General features: G+C 44.8%; 1 protein-coding gene across 1 annotated transcript in view; it reads left to right on the top strand.

The window, feature by feature from the left end:
• The window catches only part of LOC136653385 (vomeronasal type-2 receptor 26-like), a 47154-nt gene that overhangs the window by 6378 nt on the left and 12919 nt on the right, over nucleotides 1-27857 (top strand). Inside the window, exons 6-10 of the mRNA XM_066630289.1 lie at nucleotides 540-635; nucleotides 9065-9228; nucleotides 11016-11209; nucleotides 20018-20892; nucleotides 27572-27735. Of these exons, the coding sequence (XP_066486386.1) occupies nucleotides 540-635; nucleotides 9065-9228; nucleotides 11016-11209; nucleotides 20018-20892; nucleotides 27572-27735 (1493 nt within the window). The remainder of the gene's footprint in view (nucleotides 1-539; nucleotides 636-9064; nucleotides 9229-11015; nucleotides 11210-20017; nucleotides 20893-27571; nucleotides 27736-27857) is intronic.

Genomic DNA, 27857 nt, shown 5'->3' with positions numbered 1-27857 from the left:
TTAGAGAACACGAACTTCTCTAAGCTCTATGAAGAATATCTGAGGGTCTGTTCTGTGTCCCATCAACACCAGATGTTCAGTGGGTGATCTGATGATATAGGACCATGTCTGCAATTATTTCCAAAGCACGGAATATCCTTTTGGGAGAGTGCTGTCTGGCTCCATTATGGATTACTTTCCATAACACACTTAAAGTATATTGATTTCAACTGACAGCGGCTGCAAGATGCCATGTGACTTCTTGGCATTAATCTGAGTTGAGCACTAACATTTCAAGCATGGTTAGATGTGTAAACAAACTGAAACGTGCGATCTTTCAGAGTAGATGTTTCTATCTCAGTGTGAAGCATTCAATACAGTGCTGTGCAGACTCTTTTCTAAACTCTGCTGTTTCCTTTCCACTCCACCTCCATCACTTTCTGAGAGGGGTCTCATTTAACAACAGTGCAGGGGACATAGTTTCCTTTGATGAAAACGGGGAGTTGGTCGCTGGACTCGATATCATCAACTGGGTTGTTTCCTCCAACCAATCCTTTCAGCGAGTGAAAGTTGGGAGTGTGGATCCCCAGGCGCCTCCAGACCAGGCATTCACCATCAGTGTGAATGCCATCAAATGGCACAGATGGTTTAACCAGGTAGGTTCCTCCAGCACAGCTTTTAGACAAGCAGAGTAACTTGCACTTATAGAATGCTTCTTACCTTCTTTTCACAGCTGGATCAGGGATGGAGAGTTGTGTGGTGGTGCATAGACCAGAGTAAGCTTATCCACTCACAGGTTGCCTGCCCCTCGCCAGAATTTTGCCATACTGGACTGATTTAGACAATACTGCTACTAGTAACTAATCAGACAGTGAATGCGGCTGCAGACCTTACTATTTGAACCATTCCTCAGTTCCATTTAAGGGGAAATCATCCTCTCACCGCTTCTTCTGCTTCATTTTCTTCTTTAAGATTCATCACTCATTTTTTGTTTCCTGGCATTATAATACAGAGAGATGAGGTGGATATCTGGATATCTGGGATCTGCCATGTTCATGTCCTGGACTCCATGCTAGCCACATCAGTATAGGACCTTGTAGGAAATTATGAAGTGCCGCCCAAATGATAACTGTTACCAAATGGGATGGTAAGACCACACCATCCATTTTGGAGTGCTTATCTAAGATGTGATGAACAGTGTCTGTGATTAAACAGACATAAAAAAAAATGCTCAGAGAAACAGGAAATAATTCATACAATAGATTTAAACACATATGGTTATAGATTAATGTCCTTGTTAGAGACCACAAGAGTAGACAGTTGTTGAAATAGATATGTATGGAAACCATCCTTCTTCTGTTTTTGTACAGATAATGTCAGCTATATCTGGCAAACTTTTGCATAAGGTATGTTTTGTACCTTAACTGCCCAACCCTATCACAATCTATCCCCCCCCCCCAAGGCAACAATTGCACTGGAGTGTGAGGGCAATCCTAGATGTCTCTTTTGTTCTCTTGCCCGTGGGGTAATTGCTATCCCACTGGTTCTACTTGGACTTTTGGCATTGATTTAGCTGGTACACGTCTATCTGGACCCAGGAAGGTGGATTGAGGCCAGGAAGGAGTAAAGATATTGGCTTTGCCACTGTCACTAATACCAGCCCCTTCCTGGCCTCGGTCCACTCTTCACCCTGTCCCAGATACTGCCTCCCATGCTAACCCCCTGACAAGGCCAGGTGTCTTTGAAGGGCTACACATCCACGGATGATTACTGCTTGCAGCGGAGGCCATGTTGAGCAATACGGTGTGAAACCTTTTGCGACAGCCACAAAGGGGTTTGTGCTGCTGGGACACTAATTCCATTAGTGTTGAACACAACACTTCTGATGAGGCACCCTTGTGCGACCCCAGTAGAGAAATGATGTGCCCAACATCAATAATGTCTTGAAATTAGAAAGGGATGGTAATTCCGTAGCATCATTTCTCACACCCAGTTCTGTTTTTCTCTCATCATGAGAAGGAGATGGGAGATGAATAATGCTCAGTAGCAAGACATTGAGTGGATTGTGTCCCATATAGTTGCTTTTCATTGTCTGGACTCTTGGCATTTATATTATTAAAACATATTTTTAAAACATAACAATAATAGAAACATTTTAAATAAATAAAATGCCAAGGGCTGTCTACGAGCCCCTCTGTCAGATATCAAAACTATGAGGGAGATTGTTTTATTCTTCTGACAGTTTCATCCAATACCACCCTGAGAATCACAGAAAGACTATAAGCAGGCAGATCTGAGATCTGACCAATGTGGTCATATGACGGAAGCCATGGAATAACAGCTCCCGTGTGACTTGAGAAATGAACATGCCCCAGAATCTTTACAATACCGCCACTATTATTCACAAGGTTACCCATGTTCTCTTTTGTTTGGAGACCAGGTACAGCCTCTTTCTGTATGTTCTGAGAGCTGCCTTCCCGGTTCCAGGAAGAAAGTGAAGGAAGGGAAGCCATTTTGCTGCTATGACTGCACCCCATGTCCAGAAGGGAAGATTGCAAGTCAGAAGGGTAAGACGTAGACTGCAGAAATTTATTTGACGTATCAGCTAATAACCCATTTCCGCCCTGATTGACTTAAGGAATAGCACATGCTGCTCCAAATCTTTCAAGTGACTATGGGGCAATCAAAATAGTGTCATGAGCATGTCACAGGTCTGATAGTGGAACGATACCAAAGACTCCACAAATGGACAAACCTGATCAAGTGAATCCTATATATCCTTGAAATCAAGGAGGCAAGGAAGTCCATTGTTGACTCAGAGCCCAATCCCAGACTCGACACTCTGGCTTACCGCAGGCGCACTCTGTCGCACACGTGCCATAAGGCACGTTTGTGAGCCTTACCGCCAGGCGAGCACCCGTGCTAGCACGGACCTTTGAGCTGCAGCACAGTAAGTGGGAGCAGGTGTTAGTTGGGGAGGAGGCATTCTGTGGAGGGGGGAAGCAGGCAGAGGGTGGAGAGAGGGTGAGGCGGAGGCTGCCCGTTATATCCCAGTTACATGTTGACTCAGTTACATGAATTTCAATAGACCTGGTCATGACTAATTGCCCCATCCAATCCCCATCATTGGTGCCAGTATTACTGAGCTTTCATTGTTGCAGATATTAAAAGAAAAGAAATTACGAGGGTCGCCCAGAAAGTAATACACCACATTTTTTCTTCAACAATTATTTATTGAACACAATGAAACTTACACACAAGAAAGAATGATGTTTCTGCTACACTCCCTATTTTTCTATGTAATCTCCGTCCAGTTCTATGGCCTTCCTCCAGCGAGACACAAGGGCATGTATGCCCTGTCGGTACCACTCCTTGTTCTGGTCACGAAGCCATTTCTGCACTGTGCGAATCACCTCTTCGTCATCCTCAAAATGTCTTCCGTGAATGGCATCCTTTAATGGCCCAAACAAGTGGAAGTTTGAGGGAGCTAGGTCAGGGCTGTAGGGTGGATGGGGTAACACAGTCCAACCCTGTTTAGTGATGTGTTCCAAAGTCCTCAAACTTGTGTGAGGCTGAGCGTTATCATGTTGAATCAAACATTCAACTGGGTTGTTATGGCACCGAAGTCGCTGGAAGCGCTTCTTGAGTTTGGTTAATGTCTTCACATAAGCTTCAGAATTAATGGTGCTGCCTCTTGGCATCACTTCAATGAGTATGACGCCCTCACAGTCCCAAAACACAGTGATCATGACCTTACCGGCGGAAGCAGTTGCTTCAAATTTTTTCTTCTGTGGAGATTGAGGATGACGCCATTCCATCGACTGTCATTTTGTTTCCGGCTCAAAATGGTGAACCCAGGTTTCATCACCTGTCACAATCCTGGACAAGAACGCTTCCCCCTCATCTTCAAAACGTTTCAGCAACTCAGAAGAAATGTTTTTTCTGAGAGATTTGTGGTCCACCGTAAGACAGCATGGAACCCATCATGCACACACTTTTGAGTAATCAAGAGCACGGATGATTGCATCCACACTTCCTTTCCTGATTGACAGCTTCAGCGCCAACTGCCTAGTCGTTATGCGTCGGTCCTCGCGAATGAGCACATCAGCAAGCTGCGTCTTGTCAGGTGTGACAGCCGTGGATGGCCGCCCCGAACGCTGCAAATCTTGGAGCTCTGCCGAACCGCCTTCTAATGGCCTCACCCTCTGTGCCCAGCGACTAACCGTACTTCTGTCGACTGCAGATTCTCCATAAACTGTACACAAACAGTACACAAACAAATGGTTCTGGTGCTTCCTCTGATGTTTGCTCACTGGCATCGCTGGAGGGGGTGCAGGGGGTGCAGGCCGCACCAGGTGACACGCTGGGGAGGTGACACGCCCTGGGGAGGATGCACAAACATCACGGGGTTAGGAGCTACCGTGTCATGCCATACACTGTTGGATGTGGAATGGCAGCAGAGTACAGTGCAATAAACAGAATTGAAATTGGTCATTTCGTTCAAAGATTATGGCCAAAAAACCGGAAGGAAAAATACATGGAGCCCTATGGGAAGTGAAAGTGAGCCGTATCGCGTGTTTACTCATGAGTAGGCATACTTGCCTTAGTCCGTTGGAAAGGGCAGGCTCAGAGGAATCTAATGATACCAGAATGGTCCCAATCCAATGAATGTAGCCCCCCCAAAGCACCCGAGAAGCCCCCCCTCCCGGCTGCGAGTCTGAGCCCTAAACGAAGCCATGTGGTCACATTTACTTGCGGGTAGGCAGACTTGCCTTAGTCAAGGCAGGCTGAGAGGTTCCAAGGACATCAGAATGGTCCTCATCCAATGAGTGCAGCCCAAAAAAACACTGGAGAAGGAGGTTCCTCCTTCCCAGCTGCCTCCCTCCCAGTCTATGGAGCCCTATGGGAAGCAAAGCAGCCTCACAGTCGTGTTTACTTGTGAGTAGTCAGATGTGCCTTGGCTGGTGGTCAGGTCAGGCAAAGGGGAATGTGAGGACACCAGAAGGGTCCTCATCCGATGCAGCTGCTCCAGAAGGCAGCCTCCCCCCCCAAAAAAAAAGAGGCTTGAATGGTAAGGGGAAAGTTTTCTATTTGGCTCTTGCAAAGCCAGGTGGGTCTTTATTCTGATGTGCCTGAAATAGAAGAACTTTAAACTGGGCACTGGGGAGGGCTGGAAATCTCATTGATTCTTTTTGGGGGTTGTTATTGCAGGCAGATTACAGTGTAAGCTCCATTGACCACTATGAGGCTTACTTCAGAGTAGAAATGCATGGGATTGGGCTCACAGGCTGCAATCCTACCCACACTTTCCTGAGACTAAGCCCCATTGACCACTATGGGACTTACTTCAGAGTAAACATGCATAGGCTTGGGCTCACAGGCTGCAATCCTACCTACACTTTCCTGAGAGTGAGCCCCATTGACCACAATAGGACTTACTTCAGAGTAGATTCATTTGGTGGAACAGGACTGACTCCCCCTTATTTATTTTATTTTAATTTAATTTAATGGAAATTAAATGGAAATGGAAAAGGTGCAAAACAGAGCAACTAAGATGATTACGGGGCTGGGGCACCTTCCTTATGAGGAAAGACATTTGGGCCTCTTCAGCCTAGAAAAGAGACGCCTGAGGGGGGACATGATTGAGACATACAAAATTATGCAGGAGACGGACAGAGTGGATAGGGAGATGCTCTTTACACTCTCACATAATACCAGAACCAGGGGACATCCACTAAAATTGAGTGTTGGGTGGGTTAGGACAGACAAAAGAAAATATTTCTTTACTCAGCATGTGGTTGGTCTGTGGAACTCCTTGCCACAGGATGTTGTGCTGGCGTCTAGCCTAGATGCCTTTAAAAGGGGATTGGACAAGTTTCTGGAGGAAAAATCCATTATGGGGTACAAGCCATGATGTGTATGTGCAACCTCCTAATTTTAGAAATGGGTTATGTCAGAATGCCAGTGCAAGGGAGGGCACCAGGATGAGGTCTCTTGTTATCTGGTGTGCTCCCTGGGGCATTTGGTGGGCTGCTGTGAGATACAGGAAGCTGGACTAGATGGGCCTATGGCCTGATCCAGTGGGGCTGTTCTTATGTTCTTAATTATTTATAATTATTTTAATTTGCTTGATGATGTCACTTCTGGCCATGACATCACTTCCAATGCGTCCTGGACAGATTGTCATTCTAAAAAGTGGGTCCCAGTGCTAAAAGTTTGAGAATTGCTGCAATAAGGTGTTAATAAGTTGACATAGGGTGGTGTGTGTGTGTGAGACTCTACAAGTTTTCAAAATCACTAAAATCAGAATTTGGAGGATTAAGACCACCATGTTATCTATCAATCAATGCGTAATTTCATGCAGAATGCAATGAAACAAACTACATTGAAATATCTGTGTTCTAACAAAAGGTACAGCCAAAAAAACCAGTGGGGGTGGGGCGATGGTACATCACCACGCCCACCTGGGGCATTGCCCCGCCCACTACATGGGGTGACACACAGGCCTCCCACACCGGGTGACGCGAATCCTAGTGACGCCACTGTGTTTGCTTAATATGAGATCAAAAGAAAAACCCTGCTGGATCAGGTCTGTCTAGTTCAGATTCTTGTATCTCACAGTGGCCCACCAGATGCCTCAGGGAGCACTCAAGGCAATGACATGTATGCATCCTGTTGCCACTCCCTTGCACCTAGCATTCAGAAATAGGCTACGTCTAGAACATGGAGGTTGCATCGGGTCATCATGGTTTGTAACCTGTTATGTTCTTTTCCTCCACAAATCTGTCCAGTCCACTTTTAAAAGCATCTGGGCCTTCAGGTGCCATCACAGCATCCTGTGGGAAGGGCCTCTGCAGACTAATTACTTACAGAGAGATTTCACTTTTCCAGCCCCAATTCCCTGGGTAACTCTCCTGTCATCCATGTATCCTTGCTCTGCTTCTTTCTCTCCTTGTTTGTGGCATTTCTCATCCCCCTTTTAAGGATTTCCTCTTCTTCCTTGCTTTTCTCTTTACACAGGCACTGCTTACATTAGGGTCTGTTCATATGAATGGCTATGGAAACATTCCATTGGTTTTTATGTTGCATTCTGCATTACTGCACTTGTATTATTATCCCAGTAAAAACATTATGGTTGTTCTACCTTCACCCTTGCTTCCAGTGGCATTGCACACCACTGTGGTTCCCGGGGGCACACCTCTAGTGGTGCCAACCCTCACCTGGAAGTGTACCCCTCATGCCTGCTGCCACCTCCTAGAGGTGGCCAGAGAAACTGCACACTCCCTGACCCTCAGAAGGCCTTCTAAGGATTTTGGAACTGAAAATCGTCACTTCTCGTTTTTGGTTGACAATCGGAAGTGATGGTTTTTGGCCTCCAGAAGGCCTTCTAAGGATCAGGGATGGGGTGGCATCTTTCCTGGCCCTCAGAAGACCTTCTGGGGGAAGGAGGCGGGAGCAGGGGGTTGGTAAATGGTTCCCCTACCCATCTGCATCGCAGGACTACATGGTCCCCTGGACCCCCCCCCCACCAGGTGTGCCACAGCTTGCTTCCCTCTTTCTTATATACCTCTTCTGCTGAGTGGATTCTTGCCATCTATATCTCTGATATACTGTGGTGACTTGACTGCCTCCCTGGACTTATCGCTTCCCCATTGGCTCTTTAAGTTCTTTTCACTTTCCCCTTAAACTTTTTTCTTTGCTCTATTTTGATATAGCTTTTCACCACACAATGTTAAAATTAATGTTTTAATGCCTTATTTGATTTTTTTTTACTGGTTGTGACATTTTGTACTTGATTATAAAGCTCTGTAAGTTGCTTTGGGCATTTGCTTTGGCTTGGGAAATGCGGGGTATAAATTTCTTAAATAAATAAATGGATAAATAAATATACCAAACCACTAAACTGAGCCATGGGCACATGTTCCCAGCACATGCAATAGATTCCCTCCACATGTGCATGTTTTGTATGTTCTAAAAAGGACCTCTGGTGATGCACTAACCAGCTGAAGAAGAATTTCTCAAAGAAGTAATACTTGGTTATGTCTAGTTTTCTCCTCCGCTGTAGGATATTTGGATCCCAAGCATCCCTTCCTATCCAACTAAGGGTGAAATCCAAAGGGGGAGTTGGGCTGGTGTAAGTCCCTTGCATCAGCCCAAGAGTGTCACACTAAAGCACTTTTGCACCACTCTGAAGGAAATTAGGCCAGTGCATGGACGTGCGCCAGCCTTCCCACACTGCCTACGGGCCCTGGGGGTTGGGTGAGTTGTGCTGGCTGAGCTTGGCTGATGCAGGGGTCCAGGGAGGGCATGGGGAGGGTGGGTAGGAGGTGAGAAGGAGGCGTTCTGAGGAGGAGGGCAGGTGGCAATTGTTCCTAGGGGCTGGCAGGCAGGCAGGGAGTGGAAGAGGGGCCAGGACCCAGCAGTTATGCCGGATCATGACCTCTGTTCCCGGGTGGTGCAGAGCAGCTTCTGGCTGCTCTGTTCTGCTCAGATTTGAGGTGGTGCAGATCAGAGTAAACCCATTAGCGCTGCTGCCGTGTGTCGCGGGGGTAAGGGGAAGCAAATCCCCTTGCCTCAAGCTGCACTGGTTTGGCCCCAAACTTACGCTGTATACAGTGCAGACATGCCAGCATACCTGTTTCTGGCGCAAGTTAGGATTGGGCTGTAAGTGGCGTGAAACTATTTTTCATTCAACTAGCATGTTTCCTTCTGCAACTCCTTAGGGAATGCCCAACTTGTATTTGGCCATGACCTTCCCCTTTAATTATCTCAAGGATTACAATTAACGTTGTTGCTTCTTGAAAGGCTCTGTGGAATTTCTGTGGCCTCAAGCAAAATAATGGCATAGACGGCACTTGGCAGCACTTTGGGGTAAGGACAAGGAACAGAGTAGGGTCCATCAGTCTGGATTCTTATACTACACGTCATTACAAATACAGCCTTTATATTATCAGTTAGGCACACTGAGCATTTCATTGAGGCAATTGTTATTGCAGTGTGTATTATTCCGTATCTAGAGATGAAAGCACTTGAGATGGTACCATTCGTGGTATTGATGCTGATACATCCTCACCTGGTATACCAGGCTGGCATTGTTAAATGTATGATGAAGGACCCACATTCTCCACTTCATGAGTATCATCTCTCTGGAGATGTTGTGGTTGGTGGCATCGCCTCTCACAGCTTCATCATCTCTGATCCAACAGACTTCACCAAAGAGCCGCCACCCCCATCGTTGGAAGAGGTGAAGTAAGGAGTGAAGATTGGTATCTTCTTGGTGTTTTCATTTTCAGTGGGGGGTTGGAGCGGATCACTGAAAAGAGCAGTTCAGGAGCTGCAGCCTGGGAATGGTGGTCTCTTGAAATGGGCAGTAGAAAAATTTAATATGGTAAAGTGCCCACTAAATGTGACACAGAACATCCCTGATTTTAAGAGGATTAACCGAGGGAGTTCTTATCCATGGATTTCTCGAAGTAGGTATTTATCAGCACAAAGGAAACATTTCAAGAAAGCATCTTCTTTTTATGGCCATGGGGGAAAAATGTTTCTTGATAGGATATAAAGGCTGCTAGTGCGCCTGTATGGCGCGCTAGCAAAGATTGCCATGCCTCCTCCCCTATCAGTCGGCAGCAGGGCTTGCTGCCAGCTGATTGGCTGGCTGGCCTGAGGGGGTGGGACAACTGGCTAGATCTAGTGCGCAGGTGCTAGATCTAGTTCAGTTTGTTCCTGGAAGCGACAGGTATGGACGCTTTCCAGGAGTGGAGGGGGGGGTAGGCAGAAGACCTTCGCGGTGTCCAATCTAAGTCAGCAAGGACAGGGGTGAACCAGAACCGCTCTCAAGATGCTTGACCGGCTCAGGGAGGCAGGCTGGCTAGCCCATTGTCTGAACTTGGGGGCCTTGCAGGGGTGACCTGAAGGCATAGCAGTTCGGCTGACTTACCCTCTTCAGGCAACGGTGAAAGGCGGGCTTAATAACAATTGAGCTACGCCTGGAGTCGGGTGGATGCCCTATGAGATTGGGGGACGTAGACGGCTAGTGCCGTTTCCCCCACTTAGAACCCCGCACTTGGGGTGGGTATTGTTTACCCTGTTTTTGCCTTGTTGCTCTTGTTGTAATTCAATAAAGTGGCCCATTTTAATCCCATACCTGTTGTCGGCTGTATTTTTTGGGGGGATGCATGGTAATGATATATACCTTTCCTTTCCCAAACAGTGTTTGATTATTCTGTTATCTAGTTCTAAGAATTCATATGGTCCCTTTTGTTCAATACAGCCATTCCAATTTACACTATGCACAAAATATTATGACTCCCATTTGCACTTTCTCCACCAACCATTTTCTATTTTGCAGAATTTTAGATGAGTACATAGCAGAGGCAGAAAGGGCCTCTTTATCATATTTAGACATTGTTAAGCAAAACCTTCCATGTCACTTCCATAGGTCCATATCTACCATTCCAGGCAATGAAAAATAAATGCATCCTAAGATCTAGGGAATTAAAATGTATGGGTTGTAGTGGTGGTGGAATGAAAGTTTTTATTTCTTTAACATCTTCCCTAAGGGGATGTTACTTTAGTAAAGCAATAAAGAGGAAATAAATCTCATGATACAGATGGAAAGAATTGGCCATGTACATACAATAAACATACCTGAGCTAGACTGTATCACAGTCTTTGCCATGCTGGGATTGATTTTTCAGCCATTTCCAAATTTATAAAGATTAGGAACAAAACCCACCACCTAAATTTTTTACTTGTTCATGAAACAAAGATGGGATAATTCCCAATTGATTCTAAGTCCATTTTCTCTACAGCTCAGCTTCATTGTATGAAACAGTTGGTGGAAAATGGCTCTAGCATGTGATTAGAATTTCACTGCCATGAGCATCCATGTGTGAGTTTAGTCACGCCATTGATTGATTTTGATTCATATAATTCATATGAGTATATGGATTACAGTACAGTTCTGAAGAAAAACCAATCAAATATGAGTGAAATCTCTTTCTGAAATGTAATGAATGTAACTCTTGTTCTAGTGTAGTGCCAAAGAACTACCAGCACATCCTGGCCTTGGCATTTGCAGTGAAGGAAATCAATGAAAACCCTCAGCTCTTACCCAATGTCACCCTGGGCTTCCAAGTCTTTGACAACTATTTCACAGCAAAGTCAACTTACCATGCCATGATGCTACTTCTATTCAAACTAGAGCAATTCATCCCCAATTACATCTGTGAGTTCAGAAATAACCTGGTAACAGTCATTGGAGGACTGGATACACAGACCTCCCTTCATGTGGCCACCATCTTGGATATTTACAAGATTCCACAGGTAGAATGGAACCCATTCATGTACAGTGAATGAACATTTCATGTTTTATCCACACTTCCTTTGTCCTTCCAGTTGGAAGCAAAAAAAGTGTGGATTTAAAGTAATGTGTGGATCTAGAGACAAAAATGTGAGAATTTAAAGTAATCTTGTGATCTTTAGTAATCTAAATGCCAGGAAACAACTAAAATGATATTTGAGTTATTTGTTTAGAAACCTTGGCATCTTCTCCCCTCCACCCACCCAAAAAAGCCCACAAATGGGAATGAAAAGTCTTGATGTTTAATCCCAAAAGCTTTCCCTGTGAATTTTACCAGCATTGGAGAGGGGGAGAAGTTTGGATCAGGGCTGTGGCATGAAACAGAGTGTTGAAAACCCACCCTTCCACTAACTAAATCCTGTGACAGCTTTTGAGACATTCATATGAAATATATAAGAAATACATAGTGGAGGTAAACATGCAACTGTCCCATGAAGACCATTCAGACCAGAGGATTGTCAGGAGTCCGTTGCTTTTATTTCCCATCAGCCATTTTCTCATGTTCACAGTCTTTATCTCTCACTAGAGTGCCTGGACCATCAAAGCACCCAGAACCCCAGGAAATGGCTAACGGAAAGGCTTCCTTTTCCAAAACTGATGTGGATTCTTTCCTCTTCAGCAACCTTTTCGGTTTTTTGGGTGCCTAGATAGTTTTGCTCTGTTGTGAACAAACTCAACATTGACTATCACATGTAACATGCTGTTGTTGTTTTCAGTGGAGTGCATTGTGGAGGTTAAAATGGGGTGAATCTGTAGCAGAGGAGTAGGAAGGGCAGTAGATTTTTACCCCCATTGTGGTCGCAACCCGCATGGCACACCTCTGTGCACAATTTTAATAGGGACAAACATTCCATTGGTTTTCAATTGGGATTGGACCTATAGTAGTTGCAAAACCCGGAAGCCTCCCAGCTTGCTTTCGTATTTGTTTTTGGGCTTTCCCTTTAAAAGAAAAACAGAGTTGCATGACACATTCTGGGTTATGTCCCTCTCATTCACGTTCGTTGCATAAATGGGCAAGTTCTCATTCACTGGCAATCCAGTCTCCTGTGAAAAGACATGGGAAATGGGAACAAATGGGAGATAGAAACACTAATGAAACAGTCTGCTGATATTTATAACAAATGAATAACTAAGCAAATAAATTTTTTCATGGAATCAAGTTCTTTATTTTGGAATCATTATTTTTAAGCATCTCATCTCCCTGTTCTCTCCGCCCCACTCATTTCGCACTCCCATTTGTAGTATGTGAGCAACAAATGTCAGTTATGCTACAGTGTGGCAATAAGAACAGATCACATAAAATATCTGAAGTACTTTGAATACATGGGAGTGATCAAAAGTGATTTTGTTGTTCCTGTCCCACTCCAAACCACCATAGCTCACTTATGCTCCTGTGCCAATGATGAAGGATAAAACGCCAGGACTTCCCTTCTATCAAATGGTCCCCAAGGAAGACCTCCAGTGTGTGGGGATCCTTTCTTTACTTCTGCATTTCCATTGGACGTGGGTTGGACTCCTTGCTGTAGATAATGAAAATGGAGAAAGGTTTATGAAAACGGTGGTTCCAATATTTTCCCAGAATGGCATCTGTTTTGCGTTCATTGCTAGCTATCCTGTCTTTACTTTTGTCACAGCAATTAATGACATGTTCAATCAGGGGGCAAAAATACATGACAGAGTCATGAGCAGCAAAGCCAATGTAGTGTTATTTTCTGGAGAATCTTTTTCCATAGTGTGGTTGAGATGGCTGCCATATCTATCAGAACAGGAAGGTGAGACAAATCAACCAAATGGTAAAGTTTGGATCATGACTGCCCAGATGGAGCTCACCTCGTTTGTCTATCAAAGGAACTGGACTACAGAAATAATCAATGGTGCTCTCGCTTTCACAATTCATTCCAATGATCTCCCAGGATTCCAACATTTCATTGAAAGCAGAAACCCTTCCAACGCAAAGGGAGATGGCTTCATCCGGGACTTCTGGCAACAGGCTTTTGCTTGTGTGTTCCCAAATTCGGTCCTGGGTCCAGTGAAGGGAGATATTTGCACAGGGGAGGAGAAGCTGGAGAACCTTCCTGGTCCTTTTTTTGAAATGAGGATGACTGGCCACAGTTACAGCATCTATAATGCTGTCTATGCTGTGGCTCATGCACTACATGCCATGACTTCATCTAGAGTCCAACATAAATCCGTAATGGATAAAGAAAGACTGGATTTTCAGCATCAATACTTGTGGCAGGTAATCAGTTACCTCTTATGGTCCACTTATACTTTGGGCACAAGATCTGTGTGCCCAAATCTTTTACTGTCTTTAAAAGTTGTTGTAGCACTGGGGAGTGGGGCTTGATGGCAAGGTCAGAGAGTTGTGGGATGTAACTGATCCTGGGTGCCAGCTGGCAAGGTGATTCTCAGATGGAGGCTGGAAGGTGGTTGACCTGTTGAAGTAACAGAGATCCAAAAGGACAGCAAGGGAGGACAGTGGAATGAACAACAGAAGTTTCTAAAGCCGAGGATATTTATAGGGTTCTGCCCCATAGAATCTTATAGGATTCCTTATGTTAACTGAGTCAGGGCGCAATCCTAACCAACTTTCCAGCACTGTCTTAGCCACAATGCAGCCCCCAAGGTAAGGTAACAAACATGCCCTTACCTTGAGGAGGCCCCCTTGACTGCCTCCCTGCTGCAGGATGCAGTGCACACCACATTGGCACAGCTATGTCAGTGCTGGAAAGTTGGTTAGGATTGTGCCCTCAATCAGGAAGTCCACGTTTGCTAGTCAATGAGCCCTGCTGGGTTCTGCCATGTTTCCCTCTGAGATGAGGGTGCTGTAACTAGTTGGATTAATTCTAGATTGGAGCTTAATTATTCCACCGGTGTGAGACAATGGAAGTGTGAAGTCTTCTCTTTGTTTCAGAAACACTGTGGCTATGGTCACACCAAACATGATGTTCCAGTTGGATTTGGGAATGCAAGGATTCATCTGCATTTTGGAGGTTTAACAACTCCATTTGCATTTGTGGAGTAGAACAGAATAGAGTGGATAGGTCTCCATTCAAACCTGCATCAATGAACTCCATGGAGTTATTGACCAGAAGGAGTTGAGTACAATTTTGTGGTTCAAATGACTTTCTTGCCTTCCGTTCTCTAATAGCCACATTACTGGTCTGGCTGTTTGCTAGCATCAAGAAAAACAAGACTCATGTTTCCTGCATGTCTTGCGTTAAACAAAATTAACAGAAACAAAATATTGACTTCTCCAAGTTCTTATGTGTTCAGCATTTCAGGATCAGTTCTCTGTCTCATCAACATCAGATGTTCTGGGGGTGGGGGATAAGGCATAGGATATGCAATATACCAGGGGTGCCCAAACCCTGGCCCTGGGCCCACTTGTGGCTCTCGAGGCCTCTCAATGTGGCCCTCAGGGAGCCCCCAGTCTCCAATGAGCCTCTGGCCCTCTGGAGATTTGTTGGAGCCCACACTGGCCCAACACAACTGCTGTCAGCGTGAGGGCGACTGTTTGACCTCTCGTGTGAACTGTGGGATGAGGGCTCCCTCCACTGCTTGCTGTTTCATGTCTGTGATGCAGAAGCGGCAGCAAAGGAAAGGCCGGCCTTGCTTTGTGCAAAGCCTTTTATGGGCCTTGAGCTATTGCAAGACCTTCATTCATTCATATAAGTTCATCTTTAATATACTCATTTATGAAAACTTATGTAAACTTATTCAAATTTTAAATGTAAATTAATTATTTTTTTCCCCGGCCCCCGACACAGTGTCAGAGAGACGATGTGGCCCTCCTGCCAAAAACATTGGACACCCCTGCAATATACCCAAAGTATAGAATTCCCTTTTGGAGAGTTGTGTCTAAATTCATTATGGATTATTTTCCAGAATTCAGTTAAATTTATTTCAGCAGACGTTCTGCTGCAAAATTCATTATGATTTCTTGGTGATATTCTAGGCTTAGTTCAAATATCTGAAGCATGGCTAGATCTGTAAACTGAATGAAACATGCTCTTTCAGAGCAGATGTCTGCGTTTCTATCCCATTGTGATTAAACTCAGTTCTGTGTAAAGGAGGATTGCTAGTATTTCTTTTCCATTCTAGCTCCATCACTTCCTGAGAGGAGTCTCGTTTAACAACAGTGGAGGAGACACCTTTTCCTTTGATGAAAATGGGGAATTAGTAACTGGATTTGATATTATGAACTGGATTGTGTACTCCAACCAATCCTTTCAGCGAGTGAAAGTTGGGAGTGTGGACCCCCGGGCTCATCCAGACCAGGCATTCACAGTCAATGAGAACGCCATCACCTGGCACAGATGGTTTAACCAGGTAAGATTCTCCAGATCCTGTTTTAGACAGGGGCAGTACCTTATACAGCTTTAGGGGAGCAACAGACTGAGTTTGACACTAGTGACCAAAATTGTGAAAATCTTGGTATGTATGAATAATACCATCATGTTATATATCATTGGAAAGGTAATTTAATGCAGAATACAATCAATCAAACTGCATTGGAATATCTGTATTCTATCAAATGTTATGGCCAAATAACCAGAAAATGAAAACACAACTGCTTTATGGAACAAAACGTGGATTTTCTTCACTCAAAACTGACCTATGAGACTGATTGTTCTGAGAGCCAATGACATGTTATTATGTTATTGACATGTTGCCATGACATGTTTTCATGATTCAACATGAAACCAATAAGGCATTAATATGAGTCAGCCCTCATTTCCATGTGTCATAATATTGTTACTCCTGCTAACGGGGTAAAAAGGCACTTTTACAAGTGGCGCCCCTCTTGTATTTAGCAGGGGGAGAATAACCATCTCTCTTTAACCCAGCACAGTGTCTCAAACAAATCAGAGGCACAATTTTTATTTAGTTAATTAAATCTGATTTTGTCTGGGAGGGCTACAAATCTTCTTTGACCACGGGTAGCAGATAGATGCCTTAGCTATGCCACTGACTGGGTGGAGGCAGCAGAGCAAGTGGGTGGGGAGCTGCTGGGGGGAGGAGGTAAGTTCCTCCCAATTTTCACTTTTTTAAAAGCCCAGGGGTGACATCACTTTTTGGTTGTGACATCACTTCTGGGGCAACATTTTGAGCTTGGCACTGGGCTACATGATCATTAGCTATGCCACTGGTATGGAAGGAACCAATTCTGCACTGCTACCTTACTGATGGGATGGGCATGGAGTATATAAAGAGAATGCTAAAACACACTCTGTAACATGCTCTAAAACACAGCAGCTTCGATTTTTTTCCCCAGAGACGCGACTGACTTTTTAAAGGAAAAGAGTTGTGACTCAAGTCTTTTGAGTTGCCAAAGCACTGTGTATGACTGGGAAATCCCACCTGTTATGACCTGTTTTTAGAGTCGAGTTGGGGGTGGAGACCCAAGTCAAGCTGTGCTGGACTAGTGCATCCCTGCTTCAAGTTCCTTCAAACAGTGCTACTGTTTTGTTTGGTTTTTATTTTTTTTTCCCTTACTTGGAGCTCAAAGTCACCCAGCAAGTCTCCTCTCCAGCAGGCTGGCCAGCCCCATATGAGGCCCATGATGGCTGCTGAAGCCTCGCCCCCTCTGGCTGCCATCTCACTCCTGGTTCTCACAAGAGTAGCAGTCAGTTGTAGCCTGACAACCTGCTGTGAGCCACACTGGGCATGTGCTCCTCATACTGCAGTGGGGGCCACATGCGCAGAGAGCCCACAAGTGTGGTCCGGAAGATGCTGTGGGCAGCCCCATCGTCCAGGCGGCAGGACAACAGATAACAAAAAATGAGTCATTATAAGATTAATAAACAAATAAGAATAACAAAATTTTATGGTTGTAGAAATTTTCTTACATCTTTGAAACCCTCTTTGAATATCACACACACACACACACACACACACACACACACAGAGAGAGAGAGAGAGAGAGAGAGAGAGAGAGAGAGAGAGAGAGAGAGACTAATTCTATCTTAAAGATTAGGGCAGTGGTTTTCAAACTTTACTGGCCCATGTCTCCCTTGACCCCCGTGGCTGTTGGCATGGCTCCCCATCATGTTCCTGAGGGCTGGAAGTGACATCATTAAATAGGAAGTGGTCAGAAATATTAACTATATTAATATTAATTTTATTAATCATCTCATTAATTAAATGCAGATCTTAAAATATATATTATTAATACACAGCAATCTATATACTTTATAAATGATCAGCTGCTGATCACTGTTGGAGACAGGATGCTGGAGTAGGTAGATTTTGTTTGGTCCAGGAGGACTCTTTTTTTTTTTTTTTTTTAACTTTGTAAGCATACCAATAGAATTGTTTTATCAAATGAACTTTATGAACAACCAGTCTGACCAACATTACACACGCACACCCCCGTGGACCCCAATCCAACTAGTTATTTCTCCCATTCTCCTTGGATAGGATTGAACCCTTTATTAATTAAATTAAATTAAATTAAATTCTTCCAGCAGCTTCCACCAGGGTTTGGTTAGGAGGCTGATTTGTCTCCTATACTAGGAGCAGCAATCAATTCATCAATGGCTGATAAGTATTCCCTTCAAATAGTAAGATGCATCACTTTAAAAATACAGCCTTTCCTCTTCAGTCAAATGACAAGATTAATAAATCACTTTCAAAACAATACCCTTTTTTCTGCTCCTGGCCAAGTAAAGTGTGTGCTTGTCTCTCTCCCCCCCACCCCTTTGCCAACTGCATGGAAACAACTTTAAGACTTCTGGTGACTGGTGAAATAGGAAGTGTTTTATTTGGGGAGGGGGAGGAAAGCAGGAAGGTTTGGAGATTGAAAGAGGGGAGTAGAAGAGGGAGGGGTTTGAAAAGAGAGATTTCACTTTGATGAGAAGCGATCCCAGGCTGGGAACTAGGAACCAACCAGACAAGGATCAGCGAGGGTTTCTTTCTGACAGTCAGTAAGGGCAAGGACTGCAAACTGAGCAAGCTTGGTATTTGCCAGCTGGAGTCCAAGAGCTTTGGAAACAGCATGCAGTGAACACAGAAGGTGGCAGCTTCGGAGAGAAGGGGGGGGAGGCAGCAGCCACTCTCGCAGTCACTCTCGGAAGGAGCAGCTGAGCAACCCCTGTTTCTCCTGCTTTAAAAAAAAAGCGCAGAAGACGGAGGGGCTCGTATTCTGCCCAGGAACAGTGGTGTGACTGTATCGCTGCGAGAGGACATCCTGTGCCTCCCCTTATGCATTTGTAGCGCCTCCCCAGGGAGCCACGCCTCACAGTTTGAGAAACACTGGATTAGAGGATACACTGATTTTGATACCTGGGATTTGTCACGTTCCAGTAATGTGGCACATAGCAACATAGTCATCACTGTAGCCCTTCTTTTTCCAACCAAGTGGTAATCATTGAAAAGTACCAATGTGTTGGACCTGATCCACATGCTTCAAGATGAGTGACATGGAAGTATAGTTCCCAGGCAGCTCAAAATATGAAAATGCCCCAGCACCTTTAGGATGTCAACCCCATTATTCATAAGACTAACATTGCTCTCTTCAATTTGGAGACTAGGTTCAGCCTCATTCTGTATGTTCTGAGAGCTGCCCTCCTGGTTCCAGCAAGAAAGTGAAGGAGGGGGAGCCCTTTTGCTGCTATGACTGCATCTCATGTCAAGAAGGGAAGATTTCAAGCCAGAAGGGTAAGAAGTAGACTAAACAGATTTATCTGAGGGATGAGCTTAAAACCCATGTCCTCACTCACTGGCTTAGGAAACAGTGTATGCTGCTCCAAATCTTTCATGGGATTGTAGGGCAATCAAAACAGCGATGTCATAAACACTTCACATGTCTCTTAGTGGAAAAATACCAAATACTCCAGCAAAGGATGCACCTGATCAAGTGAGTGCTAAATACCCTTGACATCAAGGAGGCAAGGAAGTCCAATGTTGACTCAGTTACATCCCATTAATTTCAACAGACCTAGTCATGATTAATTGCCCAATCCTATTCCCCAACATTGGCACCAGTGCACTTGCATTGGTAGAGCATGTGTTGCATGCAATACTTTTGTTGTGGAGTGTAGGAGTTTCCAGCAGAGCAATGCAAATGGTTGCGCAGCAGAAACTTGAAGCCAATGCTCAAGGCAGTCCCACAGGAGGCACGACAGTTGCAAATAACCACTCCAAACAGAAGGCTGGGTTCAACCACCAAGGTATATTTACAGGAGATATTGACAGCAACATAGCAGACAGCAACACTGGTCAAACAGACAACAACACATCTGGCTCCACATTCTCCTGTGCCCCCGGGAGCATTTGTTTGCAGGCCTGCTTTATGCATAGGGCATGCCCAAACTCAGGTGCACAGGGTTTACACTTAGTATCACCTGCCACTTAGGTACATGGAGCACAACAGAATTAAACACCAACAGGCTACATCAGATACAATGCCTGTAACTTTTCTCCTGTGAACAAGACCTGAGGGATTTCTCAGGTTTCAGACCTCAACAACTGTACTCAACTCTGTATAGGCCCCCTGATGGCCTTTTGCTCTTCTTGGACCCATGCCTGTTGGGTCATATATAAGTCTGAGAAGAGAAGGAGGGCAGGGTGGGCTGAAAAATGGGGGACAAGATCCGAAACCCATCTATTAGGAGATTGCTGCATTTGTGCTGTGTTTTTGCAGTGAAGACACCATGTTTTCTTTTTCAGATGTGAATGACTGTTTCAAATGCTCAGCTGAAACATACCCAGCCCAAACCCGGGATTTCTGTATTCCCAAGGAGATCAGCTTCCTCTCTTTTGAAGAGCCTTTGGGGATCAGTCTAACTTGCTCTGCTTTTTCCTTTTCCTTGATCACAGCTCTGGTGCTCAGAACATTTATGAAGCACCACAACACTCCCATCGTCAAAGCCAACAACCGGAATCTCACCTACACTCTCCTCTTCTCCCTCCTGCTCTGCTTCCACTGTGCATTTCTGTTCATTCACCGACCCAAGATGGTGACTTGTCTCCTCCGGCAAGCTGCTTTTGGCATCATCTTCTCAGTGGCTGTTTCTTGTGTGCTGGCAAAGACCATCACGGTGGTTCTGGCATTCATGGCAACCAAACCTGGAAGTAGGATAAGGCAGTGGGTGGGCACAAGACTGGCCACCTCCATTGTTGTTTCCTGCTCTCTTATTCAGATAGGCATATGCACGGTGTGGCTGGCAACCTCTCCCCCATTTCCTGATGTTGATCAACATTCCATGGTGGAAGAAATTGTGCTGGAATGTAATGAGGGGTCTGTGACCCTGTTTTATTGTGTCCTGGGCTATATGGGTCTCCTGGCCCTTGTCAGCTTCACTGTGGCTTTCTTTGCCAGGAAGTTACCTGACAGCTTCAATGAAGCCAAGTTCATCACCTTCAGCATGTTGGTCTTTTGCAGTGTTTGGCTCTCCTTTGTGCCAACCTACCTGAGCACTAAGGGAAAGTACATGGTTGCTGTGGAGATCTTCTCTATTTTGGCCTCCAGTGCTGGGCTGTTGAGTTGCATCTTTTTCCCCAAATGTTATATCATTGTGTTGCGACCAGACCTGAACAACAGGGTACAGCTGATAAGAAGAAAGATCTGAAGAAAGGGTTAAAAAAAATTAAATCAAGGTGGTCCACCACAAATCGCATGAGACAAGCTGAAATGGACTAAAATACTCAACCTTTATTGATGATATCATTTGACTAATTTTTCACTCCACAAATCCTATGTAAACAAACCTCTCCCACCTCAAATGTAGGCATCTATCCAAGATAAATCAATTACAGCACAAGCCTATCTTGCACTGGAACAGGCAGGCCTGGAGGCCTATACTCTATCCAGCGCAAGGTAAGAGGCTAGTGGCTCAGCCATAGGTAAGGGGAAAATCTTTCCCTTACCCCTGAGAAGCCACCACAGCCCCAATGGGTCTCCTCAGACTTGCACTACCTCTGGAGGTGGCATAAGTCTGAGAAGAGCGGAGCGGCTTGTAACTACTCCATGCTGCTCAGGAATGCAGGCATGGATGCAGCATATCTGCCAGGTCCCAGCCCTGCCTCCTGCTCCCCGCCTGACCCCGGTACCACACTACCCATGCCCCGGAATGCCTCCATCCCGCCTTCTCCTCCTTGCCCTCCCCAGAGCCTTTCATTGGCTGAACTCGGTTGATGCATGGCTTCTCCGTGAAGTTGATGCAGAGGCTGAATTCAGCCTCCACAGGCCTGCACGCATTCCTGCGCTGGCCCAACCATCTCCCGAAGAGGCGCAAATGTGCCTTACAGCACATTTGCGACCCTCTTGCGCCAGCGCAAGGGACTTGCACCAGCCCGGGGCACTCCTAGGACTGCACCCTTATTCTTTTTTCCCCTTTGGAAAACAGCTCCCGGGATCCAACTTGAGCTCACCTCATGATGAGCCTGGTTTTTCAATGATAATTTTTGTAAGTATATTAAGATGAATTGCGGGTGAGCAGGGAGTGGGAAGCGGGGCTGGGATCCAGCAGTTATGCCGGATCCCAAACCCCATTCTCAAGGAGAATGGAGCGGCTTCAAGCCTCTTGAGGTGGTGCAAGTCTGAGGAGACCCATAGGGGCCAGCAGCCCTTACCAGGAGGTAAGGGGAAATGTTTCCCCTTGCCTCTGGCTGAGCTACTTCTGGCCACTACCCTGCACTGGATCCAGCACAAGCCTCCTGGTTTGCCTGTTGCAGCACAGGATAGGACTGCATCCTAATGGACTAGAGTATTTCCCTTATGAAGAAAGACTTCAGCCTTTGCAGCTATAGTCTAGAACAGGCGTGCCCAAACCCCAGCCCTGGGGCCACTTGCGGCCCTTGAGGACTCCCAATGCAGCTCTCAGGGAGACCCCAGTCTCCAATGAGCCTCTGGCCCTCCGGAAACTTGCTGGAGCCCGCACTGGCCTGACTCAACCGCTCTCAGCATGAGGGCGACTGTTTGACCTCTTGCATTAGCTGTGGGATGAGGGCTCCCTCCTCTGCTTGCTGTTTCATGTCTGTGATGCAGTAGCAGCAGCAAAGAAAAGGCCAGCCTTGCTTCATGCAAGGTCTTTTATAGGCCTTGAGCTATTGCAAGACCTTCATTCATTCATATAAGTTCCACCTCTAGTATATTAATTTATGTAAACTTATGTAAATTTATTCAAATTTTAAATGTAAATTAATTCTTCCCCCCCCCCGGCCCCCGACACAGTGTCAGAGAGATGATGCGGCCCTCCTGCTGAAAACTTGGTCTAGAAAGAAGGCATCTGTGAAGGGCCACTGGCACCTTCCTTCTAGACCAAAGCCCCAAATGCTGTAGCCTTGTATCGAATGCCTAAGCCTATTATTCATTTTAGTCTCTCTCTTCTGCACCTTTTCCAGTTTCACTGTATCCTTTTAGAGATGTGGTGACCAGAACTGGACACAATGCTTCAGATGTGACCTTACCATTGAGTTGGAAAATGGTGTAATAACATTTGCCAATCCCTTTTTTAATGATGCCAAACATTGAATTGGCCTTTTTTCAGAGCAGCTGCCCACTATGTTGACCCTTGCATTGAGCTTTCCACAAGCACCCTAGATTGTTTTCCTGATCCATCCCATACTCCTCAGAACCCATTAGCATATGCGTGAAATTTTGATTTCTTGCTTCAACGTGCATCATTTTAGACTTTCTTACATTGAAGCGTGCCTGCCACTTTGCTGCCAATTGAGAGAGAACCTTCGGCAGCTCTTCACAATTCCTTCTTGACATCAACACCTGGAAAAGTTTAGTGTCATCTGCAAATTTGGCCACCTCACTCTTTATCCCCAAATCCAGGTCATTTGTGAACAAATTAGAAAGCACTTTTTCCAAGATCAAACCTTTTCACCTCTCTCCAATGCGAATATTATCCATCCATTCCATTCCAAAACCTTTATTGGCATAAACAAAAGTTAAATAAAACATTAAAATACAGTACAGGAAAATAATCAAGACAATGGCTGTGCTACCGAGAAAAGATCACAACGAAACAGAGATACATCATGTTAAAGGTTTTAACTTAGCAACTGCAGATAGAAATTCTGCTACCGCACCAGTGGTGGCTACAACCGAGTCACTCAAAAGTGCAGATAAGGTCTCTGACAAAGAACTTAGAGGAAAAGAAAGTACAGAATGTAAATGAATTTCTCAGAGTAATTGAAGGGACAGACAACAGAGCAAAATGTGGGCCACTGTGTCCGGCTCCAAAGAGCAAAGGGGACACAATCTATGTTCCAAGGGGATATTAGAAAATCTGCCAGAATGAACGGCTGATGGAAAAATGTTAAATTTCACCAACATAAATGCCCTCCTCTTAACGGGATTAATCAACATAGTAAAATAGTTGTGTGGATGGCCAGATGAAGGAAGAAGGCCAAAAAACCACGGAGAGCAGGTAGGATTGAGGTTGGATGAGAGATGAATAAATTCAAGTTCCCATATTATTCACTGATACTTACTCTCTGTTCCCTGGTCTTCAACCAGTTCCTAATCCATGAGAAGACCTACCCTCTTATTCCTGTGTGGATTTCTCAGGAGGCTTTGGTGAGGGTCTGTGTTAAATGCCTTCTGAAAGTCCAGATATAAAATATCAATGGATTTGCCCACATCCATGCCCCTTTTTACCTTTTCAAAGATGAACTTTGGAAACTGCTTACCTAAGAGCAGACACCAAATTCTCATGCCTACACCCTGTCCCACACTGTACCTGCTAGTCTGGGCAACCCTGCTAAATCCACCTGAAGGAAAAACTGCTGTAGTCAGAAATAATTCTCTTGCAGTGGTTAGAGGCGTTTGTTGATAACAAAATAAAGTGAAATAAAGATGTTTGTGTGAAAACAAACACCATCTCCACATTTTGCATTTTATAAAAATAACACAATTTTCCAACACACCGACGCATAACAAAAGTTCAAAAGCACTTTCAGTACTTCAGAGGCCTACCTTTCCCAGTGTTGACAGAGGATCATGGCTGCAGCCCACTACCATGTGCAAGAGGACAGTGGCCAGGCAGGTCGTGCCTGTTGCAACATTGACCAGCCGAATAATTTCTCAAGGGGATGATCGTTGGCACATTTAGATTGCTCTTCCTTTTTAAAAATCTTTTTTAAAAAAGTTATAGTTTTATTTTAAAAGATCAAAGATTAAGGGCGCAATCCTAACTTACGCTGGAACAGGCAACCCAGGAGGCTTGTGCTGTATCCAGCACAGGATTGTGGCCAGAAGCAGCTTTGCCAGAGGCAAGGGGAAACATTTCCCCTTACCCCTGGGTAAGGGCTGCTAGCGCCTACGGATCTCCTTGGACTTGCGCCACCTCTTAAGGTGGCGCAAATCTGAGGGGAGCGGAGTGGCTTGAAGCCGCTCTGTTCCCCCTGGGGACAGGGGTTGGGATCTGGCATAACTGCTGGATCCCAGCCCCACCTCCCGCTCTCCGCCCGCCCGACCCCAGGGGCGCCCATCACCCTCCCTCCCCCGCCCAGGAACACCTCCCTCCCTCCCCCTCCCCACCTCCCCCACATGTACCTGTCACCCTTGTGTCGGCTCATCCGAGCCAATACAAGGAGCTGGAAGGAAGCCGGTATGGAGGCCTCTGTCAGCCTCTGCAGGCCGGCGCTTCTGGGAGCACTGGCCTGGCTTCCTCCCATGGAGGCGCAAACATGCTTTACAGCACATTTGTGACCCTCCCAGGTTAGGTTAGGTTAGGATTAGGATTAGGACTAACCTAATATCAGGTTAGGATTGTGCCCTAAAATATTCAAACTCAGTAAATTAGAAATACCAATTAGAAATAGGTGAACATTAAATTTAAAAAAGGAAAAAAGAGAGTTATTGAAAGTTGTGTGGCAGGTGCGGAGTTCTTAATCTACATTTCTTTGTTCTTTTACAAAATCATATAACATATTAGCTATCACATCTTAAACTGTCTGATAATTATTCTAAAGTACAATTTCAACAATAAAAAAGAGACAACAAGTTATATAACCATTGTCTACTCATCAAATCCATTGTTCATTTGACCCATTTCTCCCTTCACTCGCAGGAAGTTCAAGAGTGGTTTCTTGTTGTCCACAAAAATTTGTACTGAATTGTCTTTAAGAAGAATTGTAAGTTTGTCCATTTCTGCAAGGTTCAGTGACTTTAACCACTATTCTTCCACTGAAGGTATCTCTGGAATCTTCCAGTATTGAGCATACAATATTCTTGAGGCAGTTGTCATATATAAAAACATAGTTTCACAGTCTTTCTGAATTGAATCATCCAATATTCCCAACAGAAAAGCTTATGGTTTCATTTGTAATTTACCTTAAATATCAACTGCATTTGCTGGTGAAACAAAGTTCAATATTTTTTCACTTTTGTACAAGTCCACCATATATGATAAAACATTCCATCTTGTCTTTTACACTTCCAACATCTATTCAGTACATTTTCATACATTGTTGTTAATTAAACTGATGTCAAATACAATCTATACATCATTTTGCAAAAGTTCTCTTTAAGATTTACATTTAATGTACAATTTAATCATGTGGTCCACCAGCTCTCCCATTTCTCCATTGCAATGAACATAAGAACGTAAGAGGAGCCCTGCTGGATCAGGTCAAAGGCCCATCTAGTTCAGCTTCCTGTATCTCACAGTGGCTCCCCCAGATGCCTCAGGGAGCACACGAGACAACAACAGACCTGCATCCTGGTGCCCTCCCTTGCATCTGGTTCAGATGTAGCCCATTTCTAAAATCAGGAGGTTACTCATACGCATCATGGCTTATAACCTGCAATGGACTTTTCCTCCAGAAATCTTCCCAATTCACTTTTTAAAGGCATCTTGGCCAGATGCCATCACCACATCCTGTGGCAAGGAGTTCCACAGACTAACTACATGCTGAGTAAAGAAATATTTTCTTTTGTCTGTCCTAACTCTCCCTACACTCATTTTTATTGAATGTTCCCTGGTTCTGGTGTTGTGTGAGAGGGAAAAGAGGATCTCTCTGTCCACTCTATTCATCCCCTGTATAATTTTGTATTTCTCAATCATGTTCCCCCTCAGGCGCCCTTTTACCAGACTGAAGAGCCGAAAATGCTGTAGTCTTGCCTCATAAGGGAGGTGCCCCAGACCAGTAATCATTTTTGCACCTTTTGCACCTTTCCCATCTCCACTTTTTCCTTTTTTGAGATATGGTGACCAGAACTGGATGCAATACTCCAGGTGTGGCCTTATCATTGATTTGTATAATGGCATTTTAATATAAGCCGTTTTATTCCAATACCTTTTCTAATGATCCCAAGCATAGAATTGGCCTTCTTCACTGCCATCGCACATGGGTTGACACTTTCATCGAGCTGTCTACCACCACCCCAAAATCCCTTTCCTGTTCTGTCACAGACAGCTCAGAACCCATTAGCCTATAAGTGAAGTTTTGATTTTTTTTGCCCCATTACACATACTTACATTGAAACACATCTGCCATTTTGCTGCCTATTCTCTCAGTTTGAAGAGATCCTTCTGGAGCTCCTCACAATCACTTCTGGTCTTCACCACTTGGAAAAGTTCTGGTTCTGGTGTTGTGTGAGAGGGAAAAGAGCATCTCTCTATCCACTTTATCCTTCCCATACATAATTTTGTATATCTCAATCATGTCCCCCCTCAGGCGCCTCTTTTCTAGGCTGAAGAGGCCCAAACACTGTAGCCTTTCCTCATAAAGAAGGCGCCCCAGCCCAGTAATCATTTTGGTTGCTCTCTTCAATATTTTTTCCATTTCCATTAAAAGGACCTCCTTTTCCTGCTGAACGTCATTCAGATCCCAAGTGTCCCTTCCTAACCAACAAAGTGGATATGAGAACATTTTTCATACAACAAGCATGTTTCCTTCTGCAACTCCCTAGGGAATGCCCAGCTTGGAATTGATCATGATCTTACCCTTTAATTATTTCAATTAATGTTGCTGCTTCTTAAAAGGCTCTGTGGAATTTTTGCGGCCTCAGGCAAAGCAATGGCACAGATGGAACTTGGCAGCACTTTGCGGTAAGGACAAGGAACAGAGGAGGAGCCAACAGTCTGTTTTCTCATACTACACACTATTACAAATACAGCCTTTAGATTATCAGTTAGGCACACTGAACATTTCATTGAAACCATTGTTATTGCAGTGCACCTTATTCCACATCCAGTCAGGAGAGCACTTGGGATGGTGCCATTCGTGGTATTGATGCTGATTCACCCTCACCTGGTATACCAGGCTGGCATTGTTAAATGCATGATAAAGGATCCCCACTCTCCACTTCATGAATATCATCTCTCTGGAGATGTTGTGGTTGGTGGAATTGCCTCTCACAGCTTCACCATCTCTGATCCAACAGACTTCACCAAAGACCCGCCACCACCATCGTTGGAAGAAGTTAAGTGAGGAGTGAAGATTGGTATATTCTTGGTGTTTTCATATTCAGTGGGGGGTTGACCTGGATCACTGAAAACAGCAGTTCAGGAGTTGCAGCCTACGAATACTTGAACTGGACAGTAGAAAA

Source organism: Tiliqua scincoides, chromosome 5 (genome assembly GCF_035046505.1).
Source record: "Tiliqua scincoides isolate rTilSci1 chromosome 5, rTilSci1.hap2, whole genome shotgun sequence".
In the NCBI taxonomy this organism is placed as follows: domain Eukaryota; kingdom Metazoa; phylum Chordata; class Lepidosauria; order Squamata; family Scincidae; genus Tiliqua; species Tiliqua scincoides.
The sequence above is the reverse complement of the archived record's forward strand: the minus strand, read 5'-3'. Positions and strand labels throughout refer to the sequence as shown.